Source organism: Chiloscyllium punctatum, chromosome 42 (assembly GCF_047496795.1).
Source record: "Chiloscyllium punctatum isolate Juve2018m chromosome 42, sChiPun1.3, whole genome shotgun sequence".
NCBI classification, from domain to species: domain Eukaryota; kingdom Metazoa; phylum Chordata; class Chondrichthyes; order Orectolobiformes; family Hemiscylliidae; genus Chiloscyllium; species Chiloscyllium punctatum.
The window spans coordinates 18899049-18911156 of NC_092780.1; the positions used below are offsets into that span (position 1 = coordinate 18899049).

The 12108-nt window shown below is 45.0% G+C and overlaps 1 protein-coding gene across 4 annotated transcripts in view; it reads right to left on the reverse strand.

The window, feature by feature from the left end:
* Positions 1 to 450: 450 nt before the first annotated feature.
* Positions 451 to 12108, reverse strand: part of etv4 (ETS variant transcription factor 4) — a 106603-nt gene continuing 94945 nt past the window's right edge. For all 4 annotated transcript variants that reach the window (XM_072561578.1, XM_072561575.1, XM_072561576.1 and 1 more), the window contains 2 exons: positions 3855 to 3956; positions 451 to 825 (listed from right to left, as the gene is read on the reverse strand). In XM_072561578.1, the coding sequence (XP_072417679.1) occupies positions 604 to 825; positions 3855 to 3956 (324 nt within the window). In that variant the 3' untranslated portion in view covers positions 451 to 603. The remainder of the gene's footprint in view (positions 826 to 3854; positions 3957 to 12108) is intronic.

A 12108-nucleotide genomic window follows, 5' to 3' on the forward strand; every position in this document is an offset into this window, starting at 1 on the left:
CACTTGGAGACCCCAACTGTAATACCAGCCTGATAAATGGCTCTAATCAATGCTGATGAGACACAGAACTTAGACGTTAGAGAGCTAAGGAAGCAAAGATGTCCCAATTGCAGAGAGAGAGAGAAACAAAGTGAGAAAATGAAGAATATCTGTTCAGTCAGCAGCCATGAGCCTTTGAATGTTGGGTGTATTTCTGAAAATGTTCTGGCAGATTTCTACAAGAAAACTCTTGCAATGAAACTCAATTAAAAATGCATAAATATGGCAGATTTCTTTTAAAAATTGAGAAGAACAAATAGAATATATGCTGGGGTTTGCTCAATTTGCTGCTTATTTGGGAATAATGAATTTTTAAAAAAAGACGTGCCTCAAACTATGAAAGAATCTTGCACAATGTGTATATGTGGTGGGTGAGACATATGCAAGAAAGAAATAGACAAAACAATCCTCTAAAAATCATATACAGGACGACTTTATATCCCCAGTTATTTGATATACGTATGTTTAAAGCAACAGATTCTAACTTATAATTTCTACCAGTTTCTAATAGTTATTGCAGTGCAATTAGAGAGATTAAAAACCCAACATTTTCCTTGTTGTTGATCAATACATATATCCTTTGTTATAGTGCTGTGAATTGATGCAGCCAGCATCTGGCATGTAGGGGGTGTTCTCGTCCAGATGAGACAGGGGAACAGTGTCTTCTTCATTCACGTGCCGATCAAATTCAGACTTCAGCAGTGGCCGCTGATTGTCAGGGAATGCCAAAGAGAAGAGCGCTTCTGGTTCACAGACGAACTTGTACACGTATCGCTCGCCAGCCACCTGCAAACAACAAAGGTCATTGGAGTACAGCAGAGGGCACCCAGCTACTTTGTACACAGAGGATAACAATGCCTCATTCAGAGTTTGTGCCAGACTTCTTTGCAAGTTCTCTCCTCTCCTCCCCTGACAGTTCATGAAGTAATTGATTTTCCACGATTGCCAGAACCTTCTTTTTAAAATAAAACAGGTGCAAGCTTACACATGAATCTTGGCAGGCTATTGGACTATGGAGGGCACCATAGAAAACCCTCTCCTGTCTTCAGCTGATCCCTGCACTTCCTGAGCACGTCAGTGCTCTGTGAACAGCAGTGCAAGGCTGGCTAATTACTTTTGGCCAATTATTGTGACTCAGATGGGATTAGACAACTGCATAGAGCAAGGATCTAACGTGGCTCAGTGCCACACCAGGTCACTTACTGGAAGGCAAGACTTAAAGTAAGCCTGAACTGCCAAGTACCAAGTGCAACCTTCATGACAGATTGTAATTTTTTAGCATGCGATCAGTCCTTGGGCCAGAAAATTGTGTGGAAAACATGTAACTGTGTTCTTCCCTGATTAAAAAACAATACCAAATTAAGACAGAGTTTCAATCCAGCTTTCAGTAGAATAGATTGCGTGGTAAGCAGGAAATAAAGACTTCCCTTCATACTATCAATTTTCTACACTTACTTCACCATTAAGTCAGAGTCGTACAGCACGGAAACAAACCCTTCAGTCCAACCAGTCCATGCCGAACATAATCCCAAACTAAACTAGTCCCACCTGCCTGTTCCTGGCCCATATCCCTCCAAACCTTTCCTATTCATGTACTTATCCAAATGCCTTTTAAAATGTTAGAATTGTATTCATATCCACCACTACTTCAGGAAGTTTATTCCATGTCCGAACCATCCTCTGTGTAAAACATTTGCCCCTCGTGTCTTTTTAAAAATCTCTCTCCTCTCACCTTAAAAATGTGCCCCCTAGTCTTCAAACCCCCCATCTTAGGGAAAAGACAACTGCCATTAACTCCATCTCTACCCTTCACGATGTTATAGACTTCTATAAGGTCACCTGCCAACCTCCTGCACTCCAGTGAAAAACATCCTAGCCTTTCTTCATAACTCAAACTTTCCATTCCTGCCAACAACTATTCTTTCCCCTACTGCTTCCACTTTCTTTTCTTGAACCCAGTCAGCTAATCATTTGGGAAGCTGGTGGGCAAAGAATTCCTAGAGGACAGGGATTAAAATTGCAAGGGAATCTACAGTTTAACCACATACAGGTCACGTACTATTCTGGCTCCATAATATCAAGTCTGGACTTTAATGGGAATGGGAGGAGTTTAAAAGAAAAGGGGTGAAAACATGTTTGCTTCCTTAAGATTGTACCTAAAGTTATGGATCATATTTGGAAAGGTTGATCAGGTTGGGTTTATACTCATTGGACAGCACGGTGGCTCAGTGGTTAGCACTGCTGCCTCACAGCACCAGGGTCCCAGGTTCAATTCCAGCTTTGGGTGACTGTATGTGTGGAGTTTGCACATTCTCCCTGTGGGTTTCCTCCGGGTGCTCCGGTTTCCTCCCATAGTCCAAAGATGTGGAGGTCAGGTGAATTGGCCATTCTAAATTGCTCATATAGTGTTAGGTGCATTCGTCAGAGAGGACTGGGTGGGTTACTCTTCGGAGGGTCGGTACGGACTTGTTGGGCCAAAGGGAATCGTCATCTAGTCTAAATACGAAAGGTGATCTTATTGAAATACATGAGGTGAGAATGGGGTGATACAGTTTGGGAGGAAATATGGGGACTGCAGATTCTGGAGATCAGAGTCAAAAAGCTTATACCTGAAATGTCAACTCTTCTGCTCCTCGGATGCTGCCTGACCTGTTGTGCTTTTCCAGCGCCATGCTTTTTGATTCTGATACAGTTTGGGTCTCGCAGTTAAGACTCAGGAGAAATTTCCCCACCCCTTCCAAGGGGCCATTAGTCAGTGGAATTCCCTTCCTCAGAGAGCAGTGAAGACTTGGACATTAAATTATTTTAAGGCTGAGTTAAATTGAGTTTTGATCAATAGGTGAGTTAAGGATTATAGGAGGCTAACAAAGAAGCAGAGTTGAAGCCAAGATCAAATCAGCCATGATGTTATTACAATACAGAGCTGGCTTGTGAGGTAAAATGGTCTACTCTTGCTCCCAAAGCACGCACTCTCACTTTCCTGGAGACATTCATTCCAACAGCTTCCCTGCCCATTATGCTCTCTCCCACCCCATCCCACCTTGACAAGGTTGATCAATTGGCAATCCCGCTGCATCCCTATCACAATCTAAGCTGACCCTTGCGGAATTTTACTTAATATGAATTGGGGAGTTGGTTTCAGGCGGCACAGTGGCTCAGTGGTTAGCACTGCTGCCTCACAGCGCCTGGGAACAGGATTCAATTCCAGCCGCAGACAACTGTTTATATGAAGTTTGCACGTTCTCCCAGTGTCTGTAGGGGTTTCTGTTGGGTGCTTAAGTTTCCTCCCAAAAGACGTGCAGGTTAGATGGATCAGCATTGGTAAATTGTCCCATAGTGTCCAGGTTGGGTGGATTAGCTATGAGAAACACAGTTTACAGGAATAGGGTAGGGGCCTGGGTCTGGATGTGATGCTTTTCGGAGGGTTGATGCAGACTCTATAGGCCAAATGGCCTCTTTCGCCACTAGGAATTCTATTAGATTCAACTGTAGAACTGAAACTGAAACTTTGGACCCAGTGGTTGCATTCCTGTCTGGATTGGAGTGTGTCTATGACATGGCTTTTGGAAGTTGCAGTCTTATCCAATGTTGGGTAAAAGGAAGTGTGTTAAAGTCTGAAATAAGGAATGTGATCAGGAGATGTGCATAGTTAGAGAGTTAGTTGATTGGCAGGGAGTCAGGAGGCTGGTCACGCAATTTATGCAAAGGTTTATTGGGTGGGGGCTCAGTTTAATCTTTACAAAAGAAAATCGTCTGATTTGATGTGGCTGCTAGTCACAATAAAATGATCACTTTAATAATTACATTGAACTTACCTTTTGCATGATCCCCTTCTCATAATAGTAGCGAAGTGAACGGCTAAGTTTATCATAGTTCATGGCTGGTCGGTTCTTTTGCATTCCCCACAGTCTTGCCACCTATAGAAAGAAAATCATTTGTTCAACGTGTGCACAAAAATAAGAGAAAGTTTCTGGTATTTGCCACCTTTCAGGGAACGATATCACATTTTTCAACCAGTCTGGCCTACAGGTGGCTCCAGGTCCACACAGTGATGTTGCTGAATCTTAACTGCCCACAGAAATGACATAGGAATGTCATCTAACCTGCTACAGAAAAATACACTACAGATGTATCGATACTTCAGGGATTGCACCATTTCAAGGTGGTTTGTAACTAGGGCACAGGATAGGAGGTATATCAAGGCACAATAACAGGAGCCTAGGGCAGGAACACCACTGGGGGTCTGTGTTTTTTGTCCTCCCTCACAGCTACCTTCTTGAGGGATCATAGTGATGGGCAATTATCATTGTCTGTGTCAGCAATATTCACATCCCAAAAACAATAAAAAAAAACACACAAGTAATGAAGAGTGGCAGAAAATGGATTTGATATTTTATAATAGGCCTCATGGCAATATAACTTTGAATGCAGAAGTCTATGTAGGTTTAATCAGTAACACTAAAAAGTGGTTATCATTAAATAAGACAATACAGCAGATCACCTGGGCCTAGAAACTGGTCATCAGAATAAAAGCCTCAGTCTGCATTCACCTGTAAGTCAACAGTTCGGATGCGCATCCTTTTGCATTTGTTCTGAGTACAACTTGAAATGTAACTTTTTATTTACAGATGTTGACAAAGCGTCTGTGCTTTTCCAGAACTTTTTGTTTTCTTTCAAATTTCTGGCTTTTAATTATGTTTAAAAGATTCATTCGGGCACTCTTGAGTTTTGTTTCACTTTTGTTAAAATTGTAGTCCTCACTTTCACAATGTAAATAGAGTAATACACAGCTGTTACTTTGGAGAAATAGCTGCTCGAAGTGTAGCTGATACAACCAATCCACATAACCACGGACTTAGGGGTCAAATTACTTTAAGAAAATTTTCAGCATGACAGAGATGAATATTCTTGATGTAACATACAATCACAAGAATTAGGAACAGCACTAGGTCACTTAGTCCCTGGACTTGCTTCTGCCATTCCATTAGATCTTAGCTCATTTTTAAAAAAATCATTCACAGGACATGGGCATTGGTCAAGCCAACATTTATTGTCCATGCTTAACTTGCTTCAGGACAGTTAAGAGTCATCACATTATTGCGGGTCTGGAATCACAAGTAGGTCAGACCAGGCAAGCAGGACAGTCTCCTTCCATGAAGGACATTTATGAGCACAGATAGATTTTTCTGACAACTGCCAATAGCTTCATGGTCATCATTAGATCCTTATGGTGGGGCAGACAAGTCCTTAACATCTCAGATCAAGATGGCACCCCTGACATGCAGCACTCGCTCCATTGGTGCCCAGAAGGTGCCAGTGGGAGAGTGTCTGTGGATTCAGCTGCAGAGTCAGAGTCATCGGTCAACACTCAATGTTAAATCTAATCCATGACAGAAAGAGTGGTCCCCTGGATAAGAGACTGGTCAGTATGAGCGGCTGTGTGAGCAGAACCCCACAAGGGCTTTAGTAGCAAGAGAGAATATTGGCACAGACAAGACTTTACAACAGAAGAGACTGTAGAATTTCTCACTAGTTATTAAAAGAAACTATAATGCAATGTTATTTCTAAGAAATGGCTAATCAGAGGAAGCAATCATATTTACTCTCATCAAAGAATTGGATCCATGTCCGAGTGCTTTGCTTCCACATTTTTCCAAAGTTGTCATCCCATTTTTAAGGCATCACCTGGGGAACAACTAATGGATTCCCACAGCCAACAATAGCTCAGCCGCAGGGTCATTCTCTGGGTGGAACTTTAGACAATGAGTGTGATTGGATAACTGGACATGGCCACTATGTACACATTGTAATGTGGTAAGTCACATTACATGTGTATGGTCAGTGGGTGTTTGTGACAACCTCTGGTGAGTAATATTAGAGAAGCAGAGATCAGAATTTCCATTTACCTGTGTGTGCAAAATTGTATATAAATAAGCTAGTTAATACATTTCCCCCTGAAAGGGCAGTCTAAAGGCAGATGTCCCAAGGGTTAAATAATTGAACTGCATTAACCAACAGGTCTTTGTTTAACAATGTGGCCTCAAATGCACAATGCTTTTTGGAAGCTCTGAGCACCAAGGGAGAGTAACTTTGTTAAATGGAGTCATCAATCACCGACTGACACTAATGGGCATGTCCCTGATCTCCTCAGTTTATTGCTTTGATGTAAATGTTGATTTTTTTTAAACTGTCAGCACCTGGCCCTGGGTACAGAATGATGCCATTTTCATGTCAGCAAATAAAAATGATACATGGTCCAGAAGAAAGCAATAGCTCCTCGTGGATGATGCATGGGTCCCAGGGTTACAGCGTGGAGGCATACCTTGCAATGTTAACAGATTGTGGGTGCTACTGTACCAAACCATTCTGTAGGGAACATGGTCCAATCAGCAAAGATAGTTTATCTCAATAGATTTGGGCTTATCAGAGAAGCTGAAAATGTGTTGCTGGAAAAGCGCAGCAGGTCAGGCAGCATCCAAGGAACAGGAGAATCGACGTTTCGGGCATCAGCCCTTCTTCAGGAATCCTTTCCAGCAACACATTTTCAGCTCTGATCTCCAGCATCTGCAGTCCTCACTTTCTCCTCGTTTATCAGAGAAGGCCTTGGACCAGTGAGAAAAGAAACTCCATGAGAATTTCCATTTCCCACTCGTATCCATAGCGTAGTTCCACAGTGCACATAAAACAGCCAAGGTGAGCTTGTGATGTACACACAGATTAATAGCCTGTCAATGCCCATTGTCAACATGCACAAAATGGATGTTTTGGTGAGGTATTAGAATAGTCAATATCATCAGAAGCAACAACCTATAAATTACACAAACGCGAACAGGTCAAGCAATACTAATGTCATTATCACTGAGCCGTGTGGTGCAGATAAAACCTTCTGCTCTGTGGAGTTGCTATATTCTAACTGGACTTTTCTGGCAGAATGGGGACTGAACAGTACTCGATATGAAAGCAGGAGAAATCATTCAAAAGGGACCACCACCACAAAACCCCTCCTTAAAGCTTTTCAGCAACCACCTTAACAGCAACATGTGCAGGGATCTTGGGACAAGGTGTCAAGCTAGTCAATAGCTGTTCTTTCAGCAAATGTCATATCCACCCTTGATAAAAAACCCCAAGTCTACGGGTGCCTCTCAAACATGATGTTGATTAGTTGTATTCGATAGCCGAGAGATAACACGGTCATTAATACCAAAGTCATACACCAAATCATAATGGACTAAAACTGAAAAGCACTAACAAGAAATAAATAGAAAATCATGCTAATATTCATACTTTAAGTTTTAAATGGCTAAATATGGATGATTTATTGGAAAACTTAATCTGTGGAACCAAGCACCAAATGGAGTGACTGGACAGAACACTGAAAATTGTAGGCTTATGTGAATTGTGACTAATTAATAGACTTCATATGCCCTTAGGAGTTTTAGGCAATTCTAATGTGAGCAGAACATATCTGAAAAACTACTTAAATAGAACAATTTATCAGAATTGAACCATGGATTTTATTTCATGGTCTAAAAGTTCCTGTTCCAATAACTCAAATTAACATCCACAGGTGTCACTCAAATGTTGTTGCCTTGTTCTGAAGAAATTTGAAATATTACATTATAACGAGTATTATAAATCAAGTCAAACACTAGCTTAACAAAGTGAATATCTTGGCAAGTCTATCTTCCATAATGAAACTTTGTAAGAGTACTGCTCAATTGCAGTGTATTAATTGGTACACCCATGTATTAAACAGCACTGCTAGGAAAATGGACAATATTGCACACAAATCCCAAGATGGCAAAACCATAGTCAGTTCCTAATGGAAACTGGCAGATTATGAAGTCTCCACATTGCACTGCTGATTCCTGCTCTGACTGAATCTTCTGCGTGTTCCCAAGCACTAGGTTCTGCACTCCATAAGTGGCTTTTGGCTGTAGACTGGGCAGCACTGTAACAGTTAATGCACCAGTTGATCGGGATTTCCCCCCAGTCCATCCCCCAGATACATTGGCAGATGGAACACAGCATGGAAATACAGGAGATAGAAGCAGGAGGAGACCAGTTGACCCTTCCAGCCTGCTCCACCATTTGATCACAGATCGTTGAGCTCCATAAGCTAATCCCACCCTACCCCCATATTCCTTTAGCCACGGGAGCTATATCTACCTCCATCCTGAAAAACACAATGTTTTGCCCTCAATGCCTTCCTCTGGTAGTGAATACCAAAGAATCAATTGCCTTCTGCATTCGGCTCTGAGCATGTGGGCCCCAAACTGCACATAGAGGTGAGCGTTTAACTGAAACATGCATTCATGAAAGTGGCACATAATAGTCAGTTCAATAAAATTTCCACCTCACTTTTCGTGAAATCAAACAGAAGCTGATTGAAGCACAGCAAAGAAAATATGAAGCATCAACAGTCCCTATATAAAATTCTCTCATCCATAGTTCTTTCTGTTTGTTGCCTGTGGAACTGGCATTTGACAAAATAAGGGAGTGTCTGTGTGGATTGGCAAATCCACCTAGTCCCAGAATAGAGTGGTGCTGGAAAAGCACAGCAGTTCAGGCAGCATCTGAGGAGCAGGAAAAATCGACGTTTCGGGCAAAAGCCCTTCATCAGAAATACAGGCAGAGTGCCTGAAGGGTGGAGAGATAAATGAGAGGAGGGTGGGAAGAAAGTAGCATAGAGTACAATAGGTGAGTGGGGATGGGGATGAAGGTGATAGGTTGGGGAGGAGGGTGGGGGAAGGTAGCAAAGAGTAAATGGGTGAATGGGGGTGGAATGAAGGTGATAGGTCAGAGAGGATGGTGGAGTGGATAGGTGGAAAGAAAGATAGGCAGGTAGGAAAAGTCATAGGGACAGCGCTGAGCTGGAAGTTTGGAACTGGGGTGATTTGGGGGAAGGGGAAATGAGGAAACTGTTGAAGTCCACATTGATGCCCTGGGGTTGAAGGGTTTCAAGGCGGAAGATGAGGCATTCTTCCTCCAGGCATCAGGTGGTGAGGGAACGACGGTGAAGGAGGCCCAGGACCTCCATGTCCTCGGCTGAGCGGGAGGGGGAGTTGAAATGTTGGGCCACAGGGTGGTGTGGGTGTCCTAAAGATGTTCCCTCAAGCGCTCTGCTAGGAGACATCCAGTCTCCCCAATGTAGAGGAGACCGCATCGGGAGTGACGGATACAATAAATGATATTGGTGGACGTGCAGGTAAAAATTTGATGGATGTGGAAGGCTCCTTTGGGGCCTTGGATGGAGGGGAGGGAGGAGGTGTGGGCGCAGGTTTTGCAATTCCTGCGGTGGCAGGGGAAGGTGCCAGGACAGGAGGGTGGGCTGTCAGGGACAGGGGGGCATGGACTTGGACTTGACCAAATAGTCACGGAGGGAACGGTCTTTGTGGAAGGCGGAAAGGGGTGGGGAGGGAAATATATCCCTGGTGGTGGGGTCCATTTGGAGGTGGTGGAAATGTCGGCAGATGATGATTTGGTTTATGCGAAGGTTGGTAGGGTGGAAGGTGAGCACCAGGGGGGTTCTGTCCTTGTTATGGTTGGAGGAGTGGGGTCTGAGGGCAGAAGTGCGGGATGTGGACGAGATGCGTTGGAGGGCATTATTGATCACGTGGGAAGGGAAATTGCAGTCTCTAAAGAAGGAGGCCATCTGGTGTGTTCTGTGGTGGAACTGGTCCTCCTGGGAGCAGATACAGCGGAGGCGGAGGAATTGGGAATATGGGATGGCATTTTTGCAGGAGGTAGGGTGGGACAAGGTGGAATCCAGGTAGCTGTGGGAGTCGGTGGGTTTGTAAAAAATGTCGGTGTCAAGTCAGTCGTCATTAATGGAGATGGAGAGGTCCAGGAAAGGGAGGGAGGTGTCAGAGATGGTCTCGGTAAATTTAAGGTCAGGGTGGAATGTGTTGGTGAAGTTGATGAATTACTCAACATCGGCGCGGGAGCACAAGGTGGCACCAATGCAGTCATCAATGTAGTAGAGGAAGAAGTGGGGAGTGGTGCCGGTGTATCTATTGAAGATGGACTGTTCTACGTAGCCAACAAAGAGACAGGCATAGTTGGGGTCCATACGGGTGTCCATGGCTACCCCGTTTGGTCTGGAGGAAGTGGGAGGATTCGAAGGAGAAATTGTTAAGGGTGAGGACCAGTTCGGCCAAACGAATGAGAGTGTCGGTGGAAGGGTACTGTTGGGGACGTCGGGAGAGGAAGAAACGGAGAGCTTGGAGGCCCTGGTCATGGCGGATGGAGGTGTAGAGGGATTGGATATCCATGGTGAAGATGAGGCGTTGGGGCCCGGGGAAATGGAAGTCTTGGAGGAGGTAGGGCAGGGGTGATGTCTCGAACGTATGTGAGGCATTCCTGGACTAGTGGGGATAGGACAGTGTCAAGGTAGGTAGAGATTAGTTCAGTGGGGCAGGAGCAGGCTGAGACAATGGGTCAGCCAGGGTGCTCAAGCTTGTGGATCTTGGGAAGGAGGTAGAACTGGGCAGTGCGGGGTTCCTGGACTATGAGGTTGGAAGCTGTGGGTGGGAGATCTCCTGAGGTGATGAGGTTCTGTATGGTCTGGGAGATGATGGTTTGGTGATGGGGGGGTGGGGTCATGGTCGAGGGGGTGTTAGGAGGAGGTGTCCTCGAGTTGGCGTCTGGCTTCAGCAGTGTAGAGATCAGTCTGCCAGACTACCACTGCGCCCCTTTTATCTGCTGGTTTGATGGTGAGTTCGGGATTGCAGCAGAGGGAGTGGAGGGCTGTGCGTTGTGAGGGTGAGAGGTTGCGGATGGGGGAGGGGTGGTAGACAGGTTGAGGCAGTTAAATGTCCCGGCGGCAGTTGGAAATGAAGAGGTCGAGGGCAGGTAATAGGCCAGTATATAGGGTGTCCAGGTGGATGGAGTGTGTTGGAGGCAGGTGAAGGGGTCCTCGGAAGGTGGACGGGGGTCTGGATTGTAAAAGTAAGCTCGGAGGCGGAGACGACGGAAGAAGTGTTTGACATCACAGCGTGTATTAAATTCATTGATGCATGGGCGGAGGGGAATGAAGGGGATTCCTTTGCTGAGGACTTATCGTTCGTCCTCAGTGAGGGGGAGGTCTGGAGGGATGGTGAAAACTCGGCAGGGCTGAGAGTTAGGGCCTGGTGTGGGTGTGGGGCTGGGAGTAGGAGCGGAGCCTGTAACTGGAGTGGGCATGGTGGTGGGGGGAATGGGGGTGGAGTCATGACCAGGGGTGGTGTTCCCCTCAGGGTTCTGGGGGGTGGGGATAGTGACTGTGGGATCTGTGGGGGGCATGCCAGCAGAACGCAGGTGAGTGGCGTTGGAAGTGGTGGCGAACACAGCAGTGGGGGTGGGGGGTGGGGCGGAGGTCACTGAGCGTGTGACATCAGCGATGATGTGAGGGGCGGAAGTGATGTTACATGTGGTGCATGAGGAATTGTGAGGGGCGGAAGTGACGTTCTCCATTCTGTTTGTAACAGAAATAGCAAAGGCTCTTGTGGTGCAGTGGGTAATGTCCCTACCTCTGAGCCAGGAAGCCCAAGTTTAAGTCCCATCTGCTCCAGAGGTGTGCTATAACATCTTGAACACATTGTAAGAATATTCTAATCAATGTAAATAGAAGCATTTAAGTTTAGAAAGCTGTAATTCCAGTGAGGAATTCACTTCCTTGATTACTGGAAACTCAAACTGGGAATTCAGGCATAAGTCACAGCAGGATGCCATTTGGCCCATCGTGCTTGCACAAGCCCGATAATTATGCTCATTTAACTGGTGCCAACTTCCTGTTTTTGCATAAGCTTACACACTATTTCTCTCCAAATAATTATCCAATGCCCTCTTGAATGCTTCATTGAACCTGCCTCCACCATACACCTCCACCATTCCAGATCCGGACTTGCTGCTGACTGAAAATGTTTTTACTAACTTCACCCTTGCTTCTTTTGGAGGTCACTTTAAATCTATGCCCCCTTGTTCTTGTTCCTTTCCCAAGCGGTAAGTTTCTCCCTATATACTCTTGTCAGCCTGCTCACAATTCTGAAAACTTTATCAACTCGCAGCTCAGCCTTCTTCTTTTCAAGA